Source organism: Nicotiana attenuata, unplaced genomic scaffold, assembly GCF_001879085.1.
Source record: "Nicotiana attenuata strain UT unplaced genomic scaffold, NIATTr2, whole genome shotgun sequence".
NCBI classification, from domain to species: Eukaryota; Viridiplantae; Streptophyta; class Magnoliopsida; order Solanales; family Solanaceae; genus Nicotiana; species Nicotiana attenuata.
Window position 1 is genome coordinate 36,209 of NW_017673135.1, and position 22,800 is coordinate 59,008.

At 38.9% G+C, this 22,800-nt stretch overlaps 1 protein-coding gene across 1 annotated transcript; it reads left to right on the forward strand.

The window, feature by feature from the left end:
* The first annotated feature begins 825 nt into the window (after positions 1-825).
* On the forward strand, positions 826-8,061 carry LOC109215541 (KH domain-containing protein At3g08620-like). Its single transcript, XM_019379622.1, has 7 exons — positions 826-985; positions 1,103-1,194; positions 2,540-2,691; positions 5,841-5,957; positions 6,061-6,177; positions 6,893-7,036; positions 7,580-8,061. Exons 1-7 carry the CDS (start codon positions 897-899, stop codon positions 7,724-7,726), a joined length of 858 nt encoding a protein of 285 aa, XP_019235167.1. The 5' UTR covers positions 826-896; the 3' UTR covers positions 7,727-8,061.
* Positions 8,062-22,800: the final 14,739 nt, after the last annotated feature.

Consider the following 22,800-nt stretch of genomic DNA (forward strand, 5'->3'; position numbering starts at 1 on the left):
TCATCTATGAACCAAATATAGATAAAATAAAATTTAACTTACAGAATAATTGGTGAAGTCGAGAAATTCTATAAACCAAAAATTTGAATAGGAGAAAATGAACCTACTAAAGACTCATACTTCTAACTTTTGTACATGCAGCTGGAACAAACTTGAGACTAAAATTTTACTATATTACTTTTGTGATATTAACCCCACAAAAAGACAAATCCTACCTGGATTTTCTCCACCTCGTATCATAAATCAGTAAAAAATCTTTGCTTTCATGTGCGTACCTACCAAACGCAATAATTGAATCTACTTTTCAAATTTTCGTGATTTAATTTTCCTTTAATAATTTTCTTGAATTCACACCAAAAACGACAGAATACAGAAGGTGACAGCAGATTCTTAGGTGACAATAGTCTAATTCCTAGACAATAATATTTACCTATAATATACCCCAATTATTATATTTAGTATCCATTTGTCCATAATTTTTTTTTCTTTTTTCCCCAACACTTTTTAAAAACAATATATATTTGTCTATAAAATTTTGAAAATTTTTCGAAAATAAATTTTTCAAAATAAAAAATTACAGATATTTTTTTCCACTCACAAAACTCCAAAAATAATTCTAAAATTCGAATACCATTTTTCAACTTAACTCTAAATACTATTTTTTTGTAAAATTTATAATTTTTATGCCTAAACGCCTACTTACATAAATATTTTTCTCACAATCCAAGAAAAAGAAAAAGAAAAAGAAAAAAGAGAAAAAGATTGTGTCTGCCTTTCTGGCAATTTCACAGACCTTTTAACACTTGTCTGTTTTTCTCTGTCGTCTGCCACTATATAGTACTATATACTGGGAACCCATTTGACGACTCTTATACTTGACCTGAAAAAAGCTAAGTATGTCAGGTTTATATAATAATAATCACAACTTCTCCCCTTCTAGAGCTGCATCTCCTCAAATTAGAAGTACTAATCCAGATGTTGACAGGTATTTGTTTCTTTGTTTTTCAGTTCTTATGTTGCTGAATTCCACATTCTTTTTTGGTTACTTGAATTGAATTCGCTGTGTGGATTGTGATTGCCATGTGTTTTGGGAACATGTTAGTAATCAGTACTTGTCGGAATTGTTGGCTGAACATCAAAAGGTTGGTCCTTTCATGCAAGTTCTTCCCATATGCAGCACTCTCTTGAATCAAGGTAACTTCTTTTTTAATCACAATTGCATATTTTCTTGATTCCTTGTGTTATAGATGATGTGTTAGATCTGACTTGATTGGCTTTTTTAACCTTCATGGATCACCATTGGTTTTTACTTTATCTGTTTTTGCCCAACTTTGAGCCGAGGGTATCTCGGAAACAGCCTCTCTACTTGACAAGTCAGGGTAAGGTCTGCGTACATATTATCTTCCTCAGACTCCACTTGTAGGAATATACTGGGTATGCTGTTTTTGTTGTTGTTGTTTTAGCCCAACTTCTCAATATGATGGGGTTATGGTCCAATAACAGAATCTGCCTTTTTAGATTTTACCCCCTTTCTTGGATTCTGTGTAAACCGTAGATTTATGTATGATTCTGTTGTTGGAATGTATTTGATTTATGAAACGAAAGTAATTTAATCCTGGAGGCATTAGAGGAGACATTTCATTTCTGGTGAAGAAGGTTCACTTGCAACTTGATTTAGTCGAGGTGTGCGCTAGCTGGTGCTGACACCATCGTTGTAAAAGAACGGTCACTTGCAACTTGAGGTTAACGAAGTAGACTCTGAATTACAACATTATGCAAATGATTGGAGGAAGTTAAAGAACATAAAAAGAGTTTATTTTCCTTCAGCAAGTTGTATCTTTCCAAATCTATAAAAATTGTAAAAACATGGCCGACCTATTTCATTTTACAGGTTTAGGAGAAAATGAGTTCAAGCTCATCAGAATTTGCTTTTAGTGCATTGTTAAGAATAGCTCTTCAAGTTTGAAATGTTGCTCTCAGGGGTTTTGTAACTTGGACAGTTCTGTACTTCTGTTAATGAGAAAATTTCAACTTAGGTGATAGAACAGTTTCGTGGAATAACCTGCTTGAGAGTGGACATTCAGTTCTGGCTTCGCTTAAAACTTGAAAGAGCTATCTGGCCACTTTGGAAAGCTTAAGATTTGTTTAGGTGCAAATTCTTAAATTTATGCTCTTCATGTTAATGTACTTGATCTGGATCAGTTTGGGTTGATATGCAGCTTGAGTTATTAAGAACTCAATATTTGTGAGTGTTACTCAAACATGTTTATTCTCCAGGTGGAGGTAGCATAATATGTTTATTTCTCTTAATTTTGTGGTACTTTATTGTCTAGCTTTTGATGTGATTATGATGCCAATTCTGTTGTTAAATAATTTTGCACGTCATAGTTATAATGCTATTTGTTTGGCTTGATCAAAATAAGTAGATTATGAGTTTGAGCAACTTACGGGGTATTTAACCATTTTTTGTCATAGTATTGTGCTATTTTTGCAATATTGATTTGGTGATAGATTACCATAACATAATTCTGATTTTCAGAGATCTTAAGGGTATCAGGAATGACGCCAAACCAGATTCTTGGTGAGCTAGACAGATTTCGGCATAGAAGTCCAAGCCCTATGGCTTCAGCAAACGTTATGTCAAATGTTGGTGGAACTGGATTGGGTGGTTGGAGTGGACTTGCGCAGGAGGTAAATGGCTTTGTGATTTTATGTCTGACAAGTTGTCCGTATGTGGTGGATTTCTTCTCTTGAAAGGACTGTCCCTTTACTGTCTCTGCATCACATATATCTTTAATCCTGTGGTGACTTCGTAAAGAAATAATACCATTACGTGGTCTACTTAAAGTAATAGATATAATTGTTGGTATATTTCCACTTCACTGGAACTAGATACTGAGGCAACTGAAGTATACTGAGCTTTAAGAAGTAATAAAAGTCAAATGGTTTCAGGCTGCAATGTTCTGTGAACTTATGGTTAGAAACATACTTCTTGTTTCTGCATCTGAATACAACAACAGCAACAATAACAACAGCGCAAGCCTAAGCTGGTTTGGTTGGTTATAAGAATCCTTATTATTTATGTTGCTCCATTTAACTGAATCTGGGTACCAAAATGAATCATTAGCTTTTTTAGATTTGATTTGCAGAAGTTCCTGACGCTTGTTTGGTCTCATTATTTTGAATAAGCACTATTGTATTGATTTGAGCACCAAGGGAGTGTGAGGGCTAGAAGCCGATGAATTAAGAGAAAAAAAAGCCGTAGTAGAGCTATACAAATCTAGATCTAATGATTCAGCAAAAAGTTTAGTAGCTGGCAGGATTTCTATGATTTTCTCAACAGTATAACTTGGACGTATATTGTTATTAAGTGGATAAGAGCTAATTTCCAATCGTTCAAGAACTTAGATTCTTAATTTTCATGCTTACCACTAAAGAAGTGGAGATAGGGACTTGATCAGCTTGTTTCTTCTTCCATTGGTCATTTGATGTTTAGCTAGTTAAATCTGTTCCGAGATACCGCTGTTGTCGCGGAGCAGGGGAAGGATGTGTGGTGATTACCCCAAAAAGCTTCACTTTCTTTGAGGCATTTGGAGGCTCGCGCAGCACAACAAGCGAGCAGAGCCAGGCCCAACGATTTCAGTTGTTACAGATTTTCTTTAGACCTGTTTCTTTTTATGGTAATGGTGTCTGGGTTAACTTAAGCATGCCTCAACTAATCCACAGTGCAGCCTGCTAGCATACAAGCACAGTTACCGGGTAAATCTGCCACCAAGGTTGGAGCAGATGGATTCACACTGAGTGTTGTAGCTAGGATTCATACCTAGAATCTCCAGATTTCCTTTAGACCCTTATTGCAACTTGCATATTGCGTTGCATTAAATGAAAGTCTAAATGAAATAACCTTACTGATTCTTAATTATCTAGTCCTACTGTTTATGAAGCTGAAGTGTGCTCTATCTTAAGGCAGCACAAGTAAGTTTCTAGAGGTTGTTGAATAAAACTACAGCAGTAGCTAAATGGAATTGTTGGGAAATAATGTAGAGTGCATTACCATTTAGATAGTAGGAATGCACTAGCACTGCATGTCGAATGGGAAGGATCTTGTCACTGTCTTAATAATTTCATGTGAAGCAGCTAGCGAGCTCTAAACAGTAATGCATAATGCTGCTCAATGTAATACAGGGTATATTTAACTTTTATGCATACTTTTGGTGGGAAAACTGGTGAGAATTTGATGCAGAACAGGTAAATTCCGTACTGAACACAATGGAAATTACTTTGGACCAAAATGGTTAACACATGTAGTTAATACTCAGAAAGAAAGTTACTTTTATTGTATGAAGATGGTGACTATATGACAAATAGCCGTGATTTGGAATTATATGAGAGTTTGTATTACTCATAATTTTCTGATGAACTTGATTCTTTCACATTTATGCATTTTAATAATGTCACAACTGAATTTGTGAATTATTCACATTTATGCATGTGAATGGACATGCATGTTATTACTTTTAGTCATCCATGTTTCTTGTTTTCTTTGTTAGTATTTACTATTTGAAGGTTTATTTGAGTTCTGCGACATGAGAACCTTAGATATTTAGAGCAATCACTAAGCAAGGTTCGCAAGGATTTGGAGAAACCTAATAGAAAACCGTTGTAAGTACACAAGCAAGTGCATGTTTTAGTGGAAGTTAGCAAGAACAATAACTGGGCGAGCGATCATTAGTATCTTACTGCATAATGGTGGTCATGATCTTGTTCTACTTGCAGCACGACAAGAGCACTGCTCTTTCCCTACAACAAGTTCAGAGACTGGTTCACTGTATAGGAGAATGAACAAAATAATGAATCGTGGGATTCCTCCTTTTCAATTGCATTCTAACGTCCAACAGTCCACAATCAAGGTCTGAACAAGGTTAGCTGGAACCAACATTGACAATTACCAAACCTGAGATGAGCTTGCCCAAGTATTTGCCTGTAAAATTTGGATAGTAAAGATTTAGATGTTGAGATGATGAATTTTCTCAACTAGTTGTGACATTTATATACGTAAAGGAGGGGTTATTCTGCTGAGATGATGCCTTGTTCAGGTTTGGGACTTCTCTCGGTTCTTGTGATTACTTTCCATGTCATTTTTTATCCAGTAGCATCAGAAGATGGTTATCTGTTTGATCTAGAAACAAGAATATAAGGGATTCTGAAGTTCTTGAGTCACATTCCATGTAATACTGGGCATAAGCATGTGAATACAATTGATTTTGGACATATAATTTGGCACCGAGAGAAAAATATTATAGGTAACATGGGTGACATGAATGTCTAATCTGGCTGTTTACCCATACAGCTTTGAAACAAGAATGTTTCTTTCGGTGGTGGTATTGTTATCAGTTTATCCATCAAGATATCGATGTTCGAGTGAAATGTTAGAATATTGACAACCTAAAAGAATATAGATGGACTCCCACTAAAGATTTTGTTTTTATCATTTCCTTAGGCATAGTGGCCTGAAGATCAGAATGTGAAATTTATTGGCGAATGGGTGAAGATACAGATTGTTTTAGAACTTTTGAGCCGTTATATATAGCACATCCTTTAGCAGTTGGCATGTGAGATAATGAAAGTCAATCTCTCTCACTAGTTGAATTTTATAAATATGTGGATCTTTGGTTTCCCCATTCTGATGATTCATTTGATAATTGATTTTTAATGCTTAAGAATATAGCTATGGATTTTCTTGTCTTTTGCTTCCAAAGTGTCAAGCACTTTGTGTTGTGTGTTAACCGGTTTCTTTTATTATTTTCTCCCCTAAATATCAGTTTCTTAATTTGTGGCAGAGATTAAGTGGATCTACAGGAATGTCAATGGACTGGCATGGGGCACCAGCAAGTCCTAGTTCATACACTGTGAAAAGGATACTGCGCTTAGAAATTCCATTAGAAACTTATCCAAATGTAAGGGCTTATTTCTTGATTTCGCACACTGGCTGTCAGTGCTGTATAGTTTTACTTGGGGCAAATAAATCTGTGTCTGATCTAACTTCTGTTTGGATTTCAGTTCAATTTTGTTGGGCGACTTCTGGGTCCGAGGGGAAATTCCTTGAAACAGGTGGAAGCTACTACAGGATGTCGTGTATATATTAGAGGAAGAGGGTCAATAAAGGACCCCGATCAGGTAGTACCAGTATTCTATTCTTTCTCTGCAGAATTGTCTGATTGACTATCTCATAGTTGCATATGTATATAAATTACCAATTATAGAGGTATTAATTGCGAAATCTCCAAGATACTTTTGTTGAGCACAACTTTCTTTTTGTAAGTAGTTTAGAACAAAGCATCTCATATACTTGATCATCCTGACGAGATAAGATGATTTTATTTTAAGTTAATGCCTGTCCTGCAGAACGTCAGCAAACTGTGTTCTTTCTTCTTTTTTATTAATATCTGTACAGTTTTCTGGCCTAGTTTCTCTTAGTTATCTTCATATAAGAAGGATTATATTGCACCTATTAAAGCTTTGCTACAATGATCAGTTATGTACAAACAGGAAGCATAGGAATGTTAGCGTTCAAATATTCTGTCTAATGCTTATACTCTTAATGATTTTTGTTAAACGTGTTGAACCAAGTTTCAGATTGAGGCTTAGTTTATTTGAGTTATGGACCAAACTTTGTATCGATAATTTTATTTACTCAGATCAATGAGAACCAACTTAGATGCACTCCTCTACAGTTGATTGTAAAGTTACCACTCTGTCAAAATCAGCTTGTTCCTTCGGCTTCCTGTAAACCAGATTTTTATTTTTGAAGGTTTCTTCCAAAATTTCAGTAGGCCATTTATGCGAGCTGATAATTGGAGTTCTAATATACTTTATGCTTGATAATCTCAAGGAGGAGAACCTACGTGGAATACCAGGATATGAGCACCTGAATGAACCACTCCATATCTTAATCGAGGCAGATTTACCAGCGAACATCGTGGATATTAGATTGAGACAGGCACAAGAAATAATAGAGGAGTTGCTCAAGCCAGTGGTATGTATCTCCGATTCACTCCTTTGAGGATTGTTCAGGACTTTATGCTATTAATTAAACTGCACATGTATTAATTACTCCTCACAAAAAGGATGCAATTCTCAAAATACTAACAGTTGACTACTTAATTTGCATAAAGATATTATTGTAGTCAGAAGGCGGATCCACCTTGCGACCTACGAGTTCACGTGAACCTAATAGCTTTTGTCCAAATAGTGTAAATGTGTACGAAAAATTCACTAAATATCTATAAATATTTGAATGTGAACCGAGTTACTGTTGAAAATTTACTCGAGGTCGTTACTGGAACCCATAAGCATCAAATTCGGGATCCGCCTCTGACTGTAGTAGTGTAGTTGACTATATAGGTGCTCTATGATGGGAGAACCAGTTTAAGTATCTGGCACCAAAATAAATAGTAGACAAAAACTTGGCTGCGATCCTTTTGCCTAATTAGGCACATTTCAAAACAAACCAAGATAAACCAGTTTGCATGTCGTCTAAACTTGCTGCCTTAGTCTTATGCAATGCTACCATTTACAGGACGAATCACAGGATTATATAAAGAGACAACAATTGCACGAACTTGCCATGCTAAATTCAAATTTCAGGGAGGATAGTCCTGGACCAAGTGGCAGTGTCTCTCCTTTCAATTCTGGTGGATTGAAACGTCCCAAGACTGGCCGTTGAAAGTTCAGACATTCAACTTGTTGATCTCATATCCGCATAGCTTCCTAAACCCAAGATATAAAGAAAAAAACAGGTCAATAGTGTGGTCGCGTTGTGGTTGGCTTGTGGATTTTATAATTTTTTTCAACAGAAGAAACAAACAAATAGAAAGCGAGTATAGAGGAAGAATAGATCTTGTGGGTTATATAGTTGGTTCTTTGAATTATTTTTGGTCATGCCAGTTCTTGTAAACTTCTTCCATTGGATTTATTTTTGTGTTATTAATTGCAATATAAGATATTACATTATTACTGTCTCAGTGTAATGTTTTCTAAGCATATATAGGTCTTTCTTCAGCTTGGCCATTTGAGTCTAATTACAACTGAACAATTATTATCATAGAATCACCTATATAGTTGCTTTTACTAGACTCAGATTCATGTATATGGTTCTTGAAAGGTTATGTGCAGATTATAGCTATACTTTTATGCTGAGGGTAGCCCGGTGCACTAAGCTCCCGCTATGCGCGGGGTCCGGGGAAGGGCCGGACCACAAGGGTCTATTGTAAGTAGCCTTACCCTGCATTTCTGCAAGAGATTGTTTTCACGGCTTGAACCCGTGACCTCCTGGTCACATGGCAGCAACTTTCCCAGTGGCTTAAACGAATCTCTGATGATGTTGATATTGTTGGTTCATATACCATTGTTCTTTAGTTCAATTCGCTTCAATATAGCATAGGAGTATGAAAAGGTAACCCCAGAAACATTGGAGTATGAAAAGGTGACACCATGTGACAAAATTAAGAAAAGTACAGAAAAAAGAACCTCAAATTTGACTTTAATGTATAGGTAGCAGCCTATTACCAAACTCTGAAAACGTGACAGCCAAAATTTGGAGAGTTCGGAACCCAATTGTGGTTCTTTTGGACTCAAAATACATAAATAGGTGGGAAAAAAACTTAGTAACCAAACTATACAAAACGCGCTTTTAATCCGCGCTTTACCTTAACGTCCGTTTAGGATGTTAAGGTAAAGTGCGTTTTAAAACTGCATTTTATATAAAACGCATTTCAAACCACGCTTTGCCTGAAGCTTATTGGACGTTTAGTTAAAACGTGGTTTAATAAAGCGTTTTATATAAAACGCCTTAATAAACCACGCTTTGCCTCTTCAAATACCGTCCCCTTCCCTTCCCCCACGTTCAAACCAGAAGCCCCCATTTTATTCTAACAGCGATTCCTTCCCCCTNCACGTTTTACCTGAAGCTGATTGGACGTTTAGTTAAAACGTGGTTTAAAAGGACGTTTTACATAAAACGCCTTAGTGAACTGCGCTTTTCCTCTTCCCCCACGTTCAAAAACCAGAACCCCAATTTTAAATATAGAACAGCGGTCCACCCCCCCCCCCCATTAACGAGATTAAAAACTCGAGTGGACCCCACCCATCCCATAAAAAGTAAAGAGTGTTAGTCCCACATCCTAGCTAAGGCCTTCTCTCGTTGTGGCTGCGTGTTTCAGACTAAAATCTTCAATTCTTCAACATTCCAAAAAACATAAATCGAGGTATTCCGATTTAATTTTTGTCGAAACTCGTATAAAAAAATGCATATTAGTTGTTTTACATGTGTTCTATGTTGTTTTGTATTTTTTTTTGCGATTAAACTAGTATGCTATTTTTATCCGGACTTAGATATTAGTATGCTAAAAAAATATGTCAAAATTGAGAAATCATTATTATTTGTTAAAAAAAATGTTAATAATTTTTTTTAACTGTTGTATATGTATTTTCGTGAATGTTTTGTGATTAAATGTATTTGTTATTTTTATCTGATTTATATTATTTGCTTAAACACTAGTAATATAATACCCTTTTAGGGTAGTAAAATGTAGTGCCTTTTAGCGTAGTATCCCTGTAGTTTAAGCATCTCTTATACTCAAAAATACGTCAAAATAACTGATAGATCAAACACAAACTCTGTCCAATTATAGTCAACGATCGTAACAAAATAACATGAGAAAAGAACAATATTATCCGGATATCTTGGTGCTACTGGGCCGCAAATATCGAGCCTGGAACCCATATGTGGATATTTAATAATTAAATATTTTATAATTATAAAAATTAATTATTTAATTTACAAAAAAACATATAAAAAAATAAAACTAACACATACAAGAATTCAGGATATCTTGGTGCTACTGGGCCTCAAATATCGAGCCTGGAACCCATATGTGAATATTTAATAATTAAATATTGTATAATTTTAAAAATTAATTATTTAATTTACAAACAAACATATAAAATTATAAAACTAACAATACAAGAATTCAAGATATCTTGGTGCTACTGGGCCTCAAATATCGAGCCTGGAACCCATATGTGAATATTTAATAATTAAATATTGTATAATTATAAAAAGTAATTATTTAATTTACAAACAAACATATAAAATTATAAAATTAACATGTAATTAATGATATTTAATTTACAGTAGACGACATGGAGGTGCCGCCTATTCATCCCGGACCTTCCACCGATGAGCTACTGTCGTTACAGGGCGATCATAGGTCCGCCCACATATGGGAGGGAGAGTTACTGTCCCAGAATCTCCGCGTCAGGAGAGTGGACGACATGTGAGACTTTCTTCATGGTAGAGTTCTCCATCCCCCGTGTAGTCACACATCTGCGGGAGACGGGCTTCTACAGGATTTTGGAGATCGGGCGGCTGCAGCTCGATTGGTCTTTGGTCACGGCCCTGATAGAGCGGTGGCGACCGAAGACGCACACATTCCACCTTCATCATCTTGAGCAGCTAGATGATTTACCCCAGTACAGCTGAGGTGCTGCTGTTCTCGCTTGCTTGTACATGCAGATGTGCCGGGCGAGCATGGGCACCCAGCGTGACGTTGCTGGATTTTTGCCGCTACTACAAGTGACAACATATTCGAATACTCTATTCATTTTAACATACCTAGTAAAATTATATCTTAAATTTTACGTCAACTTTTTATGTTAGGTTTAGGCCTGGGAGCGGTTCCTACAGTTGCATCCACCTCTACCACCATTAGATCCGGATGTACCATCTCCGTTGCTCCCTCTAGCTAGGAGGTGGGTTCTCCGGCGGGGACATACGCGTGAGTACGAGGCTCGGCATAATCTCTCCTTGTGCAGGGATATCTTGGATTTGCTGGAGGGCGCACAGGTAAATGTATATCTAAGTCTACTTGTTATAGCTTCACATGTTTTGCGTATACTCACATTTTCTGTTCTTACTTAATAGTTCATCTGGACGCCATACGGCAACGCGTTGATAGTTGGCTTGCCCGATTATTGCTCGGCCGGCCGACTTATGTGGGGCTCTTCCGTCCCGTTGATCTGCCTTGATATTGTGGAGCATCATGCCACCGAGCGGGTACTTCACCAGTTTGGTCGTCCGCAACTCGTATCGACACCGCCCACCTGCCAGACCACACATTACCAACGGGATGATCGTTCCAGGGTGGACGACGCATATTTGGCATGGCTAGAGGAGCATATTGATACTTGGGATCGGCGATTTGACCTGATTCCGCCTCCCTTCATCAACTCGGCTGGATACTGAGCATGATTATATGGACTGGTACTGTGGCGTTACCCGACTTTTCGTCGGGAATCCCATTCATTGAGCTGGCGGTCGGTACGTTCTATACGCCGGGAGGCACTGGTATGTTATTTGGTATTCTTACTTATAACTGTGACCTAGCGTTCCGTAATTTATATTTTACATGTTGTGCAGGCTATTGGCCTACATTTATTCCACTGGTTGGAACTGTATATGCAGTAGCATGCCGGCGAGGGAGCGGCCATTTTGCGCGAGTATGGCCGGCAGGTTACAGAGCTGGCTGCCCGGACACTGCAGCGAGCCCAAGAGGACGAACGCTTAGTGCACGTCCCTGCTTATGTGGTGCTAGAGCACTACCATCGAGGTAGGCCTGTCCCACGAGGTAGGGAGCACGAGGCAGGGTTGTCCCACGAGGCAGGGCTGTCCCACGGGGTCGTGGGGGCCGGCGAGGAGGTGGTCCCCAGCAAGGGGACGTTGAGGCACCTGTTGAGGATGTTGGAGCTGATCTGCCGGGTGACCTCCATCAGCCAGACGAGCATCACAGCAGCATGCCGTCATTCAGCCTTCAGCTGCCGTTCACTCCAGCGACTTCGCAGGTGACCCCAAGGGCACGAGCATTGCCGGAGTTGATTGGGAGCAGTACTTTTCAGGCCCATCGACCGCTGCTGAGGATCGGCCGACCCGAGATGTGGATGGTGGGCGCCGGCTGAGTTATGGCTCATCGGGTGCTGGGGATCTTTCACAGGCGCATGTATGTTATTGCTATTAAATTTACATTTGTTTTTATCTCATTGATTCGCCATAAATAACTTTATGGTTTTCTTATTAAGGCTTCATCCCCGCCCGTCATGGAGTCCACTTTGTGCGATGCTGACCAGGATGCGACGGATGCTTATATTCAGGAGCCCGATGAGACCATGGTAAGACAATTTAATTTTTTTTTACTTAACACGTACATTACTAATATATATTTTCATATACTGAGCTGACTTATTCTTCTGTAGGTTGCTGATGGACCGACGACCCCTTCTACCGATCCTGCCAACACTATTACGATCATGCTGCAGCGCATCCTGCGATAAAGAGGCGAAGTGATGATGATGATCCTGATAGCGTATCCGGTCGGGATGGGATGCACCTCAGGCCAGCGGCTGCATTGAAGCACACAGGCTGTGGGACACATTGATTTTTTGTTTGTTTGTATTTTATGTAAATAATAATAACAATTTTTTATGTTTACATTATATGCGCATTATATTTTTAATTCTCCGTTTCTTCTTTATTTTAATACTACAACACAAACACAAATATTGCAACTTAACATAATTTAAATTCAGTACAACTAATGAAAACACATGACACGGGAAACACAAAGATAAAGGACTACACTCAACACATACATGTCATTGTTTAGTCACGACCGCCTATTATTCTCTGCTCCAACCACTTAAATTTCTCTTCCAGCTTATTTTTTTCTTCTTCCGCCTCTTTTAGTTTCTCCTTCAACTCCTCAATTTCTCGTTTATATTCTCGTTCATATTCCCACTATTTTTGGTCAAATCATGATAATACTGCAAAGACTCTTTGTAGCATTCCTGCTTACAGAGTTCATCAAACCATATCTCAAAATTGCAAAAATTTCCGTTGTCGCCTCCAAACCTGTTCACACACATCCAGTATCTGCGCCCAACTTGACCATCTTCCCAACAGCCCGCCAACATACATCGTTTGCCACATTGGCACATTGGTACATAAATCCGTTCAGACATTTGTTAAAAGAAAAAAAAACCCTGCTTTTATGGAAAATTTTGCTATTTGTTATGGTTAAGCGCAGAAAATAACTAGAATGCGCCTGTTATTTATAGGCAAGACAACACAAATAACGTAGCATTTAACCGCACTATACTAACACATAACGTAGTATTTAACCGCGCTATGCTTTGCGTGTTAAAGATTCTTTCGGATACAAAACAACTTTTTCATAGCGGGCAGCTTTTCAGATCGACAAGACAACACACATAACGTAGTATTTAACCGCGCTATATATGCTCACACATAAGCCGTAATGTGTTGACATTCCATGATAGACATTATCTTGTTGGTGATGACTCCCGGATGGACCACCGTGATCCAACACACCAAAACTATGCATATTCCAACTGGGCGTGGGTTCATAACTTGTAAAATTCATATCTGGACGGTACCCCCCTGTGGAATATATGAGTGTTAATACAAATTCAATACAACAACAATAAACATCGTAACACAAAGAAAAATTGAATTTCACCAGTCGTCTTGTGGATTATGTAAAGTAGGAGAGAAATTATTTCCTCGCTCCTCATTTGCCCGTGGAGATAAGTTTAGATCCGTCCAAACTCTTTCAGCCGGAACCTGTTCGGCTAAAACTACTCCAGAATAACCACCCGATGATTGAGGGTTATCCATGCTTTGTGCAACCTCATTATTGGGAATGTCTTCAATCTTCACGTACATTTCCAACATTTTTATCAAAATAAGTTTCCGGTATTCATCCAGAGTCCCCGAAAAATCTCTCAGAGTTTCATCATCCTCGATGTTAAACTCAACGTAACAAGCAACCCCTTGCGGAGTTACAGAATACGGATATCTTTCGGTTATTTTAAGATTTACCGAATGTTTGCTCAACCTCATTTTATTACATAACAACGATACTAGTCTATCGTACTCCATTGTAAGTGTCAACTTAACATGACCCTGTGGAGATAAACTATAGCTCACTGAGTTATTCGCCACCACACCCCCCCTTCCCAATATAATGAAACCCTTACTTTTCGCTCTTCAGACATTATGAAAAAAAGCTTGAGAATTTAACAAGAAGAAAAATTTATCAGGAGTTGAGAATATTTCTGAATGAATTTTTGCAAAACCCTTAACGCCTTTAAATAAGGCAATGCCTAATCCGGAAGGGGGGGGGGGAGGGTCAAATTTTTTGAAGTAAGACGCTTTTTAAAAGGGCGTTTTACCAATTTGAATTAATGTTATGTCAGTTAAGCGTAGAAGAGTTATCGGTGGGCCCACAAAACAGGTAAAACGTGGTTTAAAAATGCGTTTTATATAAAATGCAGTTTTGAAACGCGCTTTAAACGGACGTTAAGATAAAACGCGGTTCAAAAGGACGTTTTATATACTTTGGTCACCGAGTTTTTTTTAACCTATTTATGTTATTTAAGTCCATAAGAACCACAATTGGGCTCCGGACTCAAAATTTGGATGGGTCTATAAGGCAGTGAGTGCTGGTATGTACCTGTTGCTTTCAATTTGCGTATATATATAATTAAATAATGGTTAAAGTAATCCTTTCTTGGTTTAACTTTATTGATAATGATGCACAATTTTAAAGGCAGAAAAACATAGCACATGCCAAAAATATTTTTAAACTTATAATCTTAAATATATCATGACATTTTAATGGCTAACAAACAAAAGTGTCATATAAAAGAAAACAAAAAAAATGTATATCTTAGGTTATGGTGAGCAGGTAAGTACCCAATTCATCATTAACGAAAGATTGTCGCGTTGAGAAAAATCGCCTTTGTTAGGAATTTACTTCCAAAGTGGAACTAAATAGTTAGGTTCCAAAGCGCATACTAGAAAACCAAAAAAAAAGGTATACTTTTAGCAGCTCTCAAAACTAATAGCCGATAAAATATTATTTTTTATGTATGTGTAGAGGCGGATGTAGTGTTTTGTCGGCGGGTTCAACTGAACCCATAACTTTCAACGCGAAGTAAAAATTTGTATGTAAAAAATCATTAAAATTACAAAAATAGTAGATATGAACCCATAACTTTAAAAATATAATGAGTTCAATACTAAAAACCTTAAAAGCTGAACCCATAGGGTTTAACTCCTCCGCCTCTGTATAATGTGTATATTTTTTATATATATATATATATATATATATATATATATATAATATATATTATATATATATATATATATATATATATATATATATATATATATATATATATATATATATATATATATAAGTACTTTTAAGCACTTTTTATCATTGCCAAACACCATACAAATTAAAAAAGTGCTTAAAAGCCAATAAATACTTAAAATAAGCCAATCCAAACACCCTCTATATCTTTATTAAGTCTAAGTCTTTGTGCAAGTAAAATTAATTACTTAGTTCAAAGCCACCAACCCAGAGCAATGTGGAGTAGTAGGTGTTGATCAATTATTGAAAAAGTGAACCAACAACCATTTTAGTGATTTTTCCATTTGCCAAGCCCAGTGGGCCATTATCGTTACCTACTCTAAATACAAGTTTTCTTCATATTTTATAATAGATATTTTTTCACTTTTAACAGCGTCAAAAACTATATATAATTTGTCCGTAGACCCAGCTACTGTCCACTGAAACTCCCAAATCACTCCAAACTTTCCTCAATGGTGTAGTTATCCTGCCACTGAATCCACATACTACTCTACCACTCACCCACTTTGGGCAGACTCACTTCTTTAAGAAACTACTCGACCTCCACTTCTTACACCTGGTCTTCTAGAAGTTTAACCACCGCATGACACTTCCCACATGTTCTTCCTCCTCCTTTGCTGCTCAGCTGATGCCTTAGATCAAAATCTATCTCAGTACACTTGAACCAATAGACCGCTGCTAACTTTAAACCTTTGCGAAGATCATCCTTTCTCGAACCGTCGACATTAGAACATCGATTCAATCCTGATCTACCGCACCCCGCGATCTTTGACTGCCGCTTCTTCAATACTATCTCACAATATCCCCCCAAAGGCGAATTGAATTAAACTATAACACCGGCGAACTTAACACATTCCATCGAGGACGATGACACCGCGTCGCACATAAAAATTCCACCACACTTGAAAACACCAAGTCTCGTTGCTCTATCGGTACAAATCTGGACATTCATAGGCCAATTGCTTTCCTCCGCCGGAAATAAAATACCGAATCTCTAAATCATGCACTGAGTAAACCTCCCTTCAAGTCATACACTGCTTCCACGCATGGACAAACATCCCAACATCACATCAAATACCGTGCGATAACCATTCATGAGCATCATAGCAACCTGTGCATGGCCTCAACGCTCTCAGAAGTACAGCTATGGAGCTGAAATGACAGAATATCCTTCCGCAAGGTGATGACAATAGCTCAAATAACCATGCGGGGAGAAACATCCCGCACCACATCCGTAGTTCCATTAAAATTCCTCAATTCCTGATTTATAATAAGAGCTTCACGTCACATAGGATCGAGTAGGAAGGAAACAAAGGCATAAGCCTCAAAGGAATCAAATCGCACGATGAGGAATCAAGAAGGGAAATTCTCCTAACAGACGTCTCCGTACTGATCCGCAAAACTCTGCTAGACTTGCTCATGACTCGTGAGACCTAAGGGAACCTAGTGCTCTGATACCATGTTATCATGACCCAAAATCCACTAAGGGTCGTGATGGCGCCAGACACCATTGTCAGACAAGCCAACACTAAATAACTAGTAACTTCTCATTTTAGATATTTCTGAATTTCACTTCTTTTATACATTTAAAACATTAAAGAATAATTTCCACTGAATAAAATAATGATATCTTTAACAATTTTAAAATACTGAATAGTCCCATAGACATCCCAGAACCCGGTGTCACAAGTGCATGAGCAATTACTAAGGATTCGAATAAAGTACAATAACTGTCCGGAATACAAATTGGACAGAAAGTAAATAAAATACACTGAAAGAGACTATACTGGCTGCGGATCGCCTCGAGAAATATAGCCTAGTCCCCGTATCATCCATGCTGATACGCCCAGTAGGCCACTAGAAGTACATGTGCCTGTGCAACAAAAATGCATAGCAAGTGTAGCATGAGTACGAAAACAACGTGTACTCAGTAAGTATCCCGTCTAATCTCGAATAAGTGGAGACGAGAGGTCGACTTCGACACTTACTAGTGGTCCAATAATGATACATCAATAATATAATAATTCGAGGATTTTTATAAGCATGATTGTAATTCAATAGAATGAAGCAAATAAACAATTCTTTCTTTTATAGGAAATCCCCAAATTTCTTTTCATCATTTGTACATTCTCAAGCCGGAAAGAAGCAATATCAACTTCAACAAATTTCAAGGCAAGCAATACAAGTATGCGCAAATCATGCCGAGGACGTACGACCCGATCCAACAATATTTAAACTGTGCACTGCCAGGGGGTCGAATGGCGCGAACCATAGATGCATCTATTACCCCGCTCGCGAATCATACATGCGACGCGGTCAAATATAAATAAACAATCACCCTGCTCGGGAATCATACATGCGACGCAGGTACACATAGAAACACATATTCAAACAGCCAATCAAGACATTCATCAAGGAAACAATTATTCAAGGAGGTGTAAATTTTCGTTTTTACAAGTCATGAAAATGGAGTTTAACTCTTTTAGAAAATCATTTGCCACTTCGATATGATTTAAGCAATTTAAACTATCAATAAGGTTGCATTTATTACAAGTAAGCATGCTTTTGGGTCCTAGACTATCCGGACATAAGCATAATAGTAGCTACGCACGGACTCTCGTCACCTCGTGCGTACGTAGCCCCCACAATTAGCAGCACATATTCAATTAATTCACCTATGGGGACAATTCCCTCTTACAAGGTTATAAAGGAGACTCACCTCGCTCCGAAGTCCAATGACCGGCTTCCAAGCCCTTCTAACGACTCAAACCGATGCCCTGATGCTCCAAAACTAGCCAAATAACGGGCAAACCCATGAAAATACACCCTAATATTCATAACAATTCAATTTATATAAAATCCCAACTCCGGTAGAAAGGTTGACAAAATCGCCCTCGGGCCCACGTGCCCGGATTCCGAAATTTTTCGAAGATAAAGTTTACCCATAACCTCACGAACTCAAATATATAATTTACTCTCAATTCCATGTCCAAAATCGTGGTTGAAATTCAAGAATACGAATTTTCTAGGTTTTCCCTTAAACCCCAAGTTTCTACCAATTTACATGCTAAATTCCATACATAATCAATATATTTAACTCAAGATAGGTGGGGTTAGCTTACCTTGTCGTTGATGGTGAAAAACCCCCACTTGAAGCTCTCCAAAGTCGCCCACACCAAATGAAAATGGCAGAAAAATGACCATCTCCCGATTTTAAAAGAACACACTGCCTCCAGCCTTTCCGCACCTGCGGTGCACAAGCCGCACCTGCGGCCCTCGCTTCTGCGGCGCACGTGCTGCTTCTGCGGTCCCAGGCTCAGGGCCAAAAATCGCTTCTGCGGTCTCCTCAACGCAGGTGCGCTCCCGCATCTGCGGTTAAAGTGCCGCACCTGCGGTCACTGCACCCCTTCGCCCAAACCGCATATGCGACCCCTTGGCCGCTTCTGCGGCTCCGCACCTGTGGCCAAAACCTCGCAGGTGCGGTTACACCAGATATAAGCTATCTCAATTCTTCTTCAAACTCCAAAATTGATCCGTTAACCATCCGGAATCCACTCGAGGCCCCCGGGACCCCAACCAATAATGCCAACCAGTCCCAAAACATAATGCGGACCTGCTCGAGGCCTCAAATCACATCAAACAACGCCGAATTCACGAATCACACCTCAATTCGAACTTTATGAACTTTAGGACTTCAAACTTCTACATTCGATGCCGAAACCTATCAAATCACGTCCGATTGACCTCAAATTTTGCACACAAGTCATATTCGACATTACGGACCTACTCCAACTTCCAGAATCGGAATCCAATCCCGATATCAAAAAGTCCACTCCCGGTCAAACTTTCTCAAAAACTTTCAAATTTCTATCGCCAAATGACTCCAAAATGACCCACGGACCTCCGAATTCACTTCCGATCGCGCTCCCAACACCAGAATCACCATACGGAGCTATTCCTAGACTCGGAATCCCAAACGGACATTGGTAACACTGAGATGCTCTTCAACCCAAACTTATGAAATTCTGCCAAAAATGCTAACTTCCACAATAGGTGCCAAAACGTTTCCGGGTGTTCCAAAACCCGATCCGGACATACGCCCAAGTCCGAAATCATCATACGAACTTGTTGGAACCTTCGAATCCCGATTCCGAGGTCGTTTACTCAAAAATCCAATCTTAGTCAATTCTTTCAACTTAAAGCTTCCGAAATGAGAATTCTCTCTCCAAATCAACTCTGAACTTCCCAGAATTCAATTCCGACCACGCGTACAAGTCATAATACCTGAAATGAAGCTGCTCATGGCCTCAAACTGTTGAACGACTTACTAGAGCACCAAACGATCGGTCGGGTCGTTACATTCTCTCCACTTAAACATACGTTCGTCCTCGAACGTGCTGGGAACCGCATCGAAGTTGTCCGAAATCACTGTTTAACACCTTGAGCATCTACCCATGCTACCAAAGCTCAGTTGAGCATATTAACTCGATCAATCTGAAGATATTCTCTTTTATTCAAACAAATAAGCTTAGAACCTAATTCCAACATCCGGAATTCTCCGCCATGCCTGCTTCCAACATATGAACAGTGTAGCAATCACTACATGAGGTACCAGGACATGACTGCATACCCTTGCTGAATTCTCACCATGCACCACATCATTCACAGGACCATAATAACATTCTCTGATCATAATAACCAACATTCCCCGAATCTGATGCTCACAACGCACCTCATGATATATATAAGTCTTGTTCCAACTCTTACAACACCGCCACGACAGAAGAGACGTGCAGAAATCCATAACCAACTGCCAAGTCAACAAATCATTGGGGCTACACTCCTAACAAGAACATTACCTCATTCTGAACAAAATAATGATCTTTGCTCTTTAATATACTTCATACAATTCGATTGCACTGATCCTAGATCCAATAACCTTGTCTCACCCAGTACAAACTGCTCAAGCAACAAGCCACCCCATATATGACCAAAAGTCTCATATGATGCCACAATGTGCCAATAGGCTACCAACTCGAACGTGATACATAAGAAAGACGAACTCTGGAAGGGACTACTCCACTCACGCAGCTAATATGAACTTTCCTCAGAAAATGGAAACAAAACACACAGAATAAAATATAAGGGAGTGTAATCATCATCACATTGTTGCAGCGTGCAACCCGATCCAAACAATATACCCATGGCGGCATGTCACCCGATCCACACATAAAATTCACATAAGGAGATACACATCGAGCTAAATTGCCCATTAAAACACAATACTGAATATTGGCCACAAGCACGCTAAGTGCATAATACCATCCCTGAGGGGACATATAGCGTCATAAGCTAACAAACTCAAGCACAACTGAGGTGCGATAAATGTTTTGAAACTAAAGAGCCATTCTGTTCACATAACACCATCGCTATGCGGAACCTCAACACATAAGAAATTTACCAAGCCATTTCGCAACTCACACGGCACAATATAACATTACATGAAATAGCCGACGATGAAATAACATCCAACGTCCGAATACTTCTCCATAAGGAGAGCTATGCTGAAATGAACACATTCGGCCTCATATAGAGCCCATATTCATATTTAAATCCATCCACAGACCTCAAGCCAATTCTGATCGTACCGAACTAGGCCAATAATCTTTTCTGTGTCCATAATGACCCCCTTTTCCCATAACACACAAGAATAACCATCATAACCGAAGTAATCCTCCACAGTCCACCACCCAATAAATTAAGTGCCCTCCAAGCATCAATTCTCAAATTAACGATATCACCACAATCTTCATACTTGGTTTAATTCTTCAATCAGTCAAATGACTACACGCCACACTTATACAACCTCCCCGTGGGGCACACTCCCACGACCTTCCGTAACAGATAACAGGTCTGTACATCCATACCACCGGCCGCAATAACGCTGAAAAGCGATCAAGAATCCTTAACCAGGATGCGAAGCCTTTTTCACAAATCACCGATCTCAGGCGACGGTGTAGACAATACCAACTTACTCCAATTATCCAAATCCCCTTCCTGCTCATCCGAGCTCGTGACATCCTCGTCAAACACCGAACCGCAACCTTGATCCTCACCTTCAAATTTCATAACGGTCACTGCACCTAACAATCCATGAGATAGAACACGATTTTTATCATTGTCACACCTCCTTTTTCCTTACTCCCGCAAGGGTGTAAAAGAGTTTTTCCACTTAAAGGACAATCGGAACGGGATTTATTATTAAGATTTCAGAGTCGCCACTTGGGAGATTAATGGTGTCCCAAGTCACCGGTTGAATCCCGAACCGAGGAAATTATGACTCTGTTAACAGTCCGCGAACCAGAAATCCGAGTAAGGAATTCTGTTAACCCGGGAGAAGGTGTTAGGCATTCCCGGGTTCCGTGGTTCTAGCACGGTCGCTCAACTGTCATATTTGGCTTATTTATTTGATTTCAAAACATGTTTTAGCTTATGCTTTTTAACTTTGAACCGCTTTTATTATTATTATTTTAAGAGAATTGCAACGTCGTGAAAATACGTCTCGAACCGCGTCACATAAATGCACCCGCGATTTTTGACACATTTCGACTTCGTTGAGATTTGGATTTGGGTCACATAAATGTGCACCCGAGTTTAGGAAAGTAGATTATTAAAATACGCGCCTGAAGAAACTACGCATTTTAGCTTTGCGAGGGCCATGGAATTTTTGCTAAATGGCACGCCTCGGATTCTAAGGTTAAGTTAAAGCTAATTAAAACGAGGGCCACTGACTAAGCGATTGTATGGCACACCTCAATTTTATGTTCTAAATTACTTAAGACTAAAGATGTTTTACACCCAATCAAAACAGTAAAATTCCTACGGCTGAAGTATTTTACGGCCTCACCCAATCTAATCCATTTTCAACAAGAATTGCTTTTGCATCCATGAAACAAATATCTTCCGTACAAGTTTAAGCAATTAAATCTACTGATTCAATGTGAAGCTTATAAAAGACAAGGAACAAACAATCATCACATTTAAAAACTAGAATATTCACATGACTAAAAAACAAAGAAACCAAGCAGCACATTAAGAAATGGTGTAAAAATAGACCTTGTATTGATTGGATCTAAACCTTAAGATTGCTGCTACTCCACAATTAAACCAAGAGCAGCGACAGAAATCCCAGCCGTAACTCGAATCAACAAATGACCCTTCGATTGAACTCCATCTCAGATTTACGGACGTTGACCTCGACCAACTGAAAACCTCGCCGGAGGAACAGGAACTTCGCCGGAAGACCAACCGGATTCTGCCGGAATTTGAACGAAAAATAACGAGATGAACCAGGCGCGTTTCCGGCGAGTCTGGGCGAGAACGAGACACTCCTTTTTTGATTTCTGGCCGGATTTCGGACTGTTTTTCGAGGCTTCTTCGAAGTGACTTAAATGCTAGTTTTACGGGGAGTTAGTCAGCTCATTTTGGAGCTCGTTTCGGCTGCTTC

Excerpts from the sequence above, each read along its gene's own strand:
- LOC109215541 (XM_019379622.1), top strand. The coding sequence starts at position 897 with ATGTCAGGTTTATATAATAATAATCACAACTTCTCCCCTTCTAGAGCT. Across the intron at positions 2,692-5,840 it reads GGAGTGGACTTGCGCAGGAG|AGATTAAGTGGATCTACAGG; the intron begins GTAAATGGCTTT and ends AATTTGTGGCAG. Across the intron at positions 6,178-6,892 it reads CAATAAAGGACCCCGATCAG|GAGGAGAACCTACGTGGAAT; the intron begins GTAGTACCAGTA and ends GATAATCTCAAG.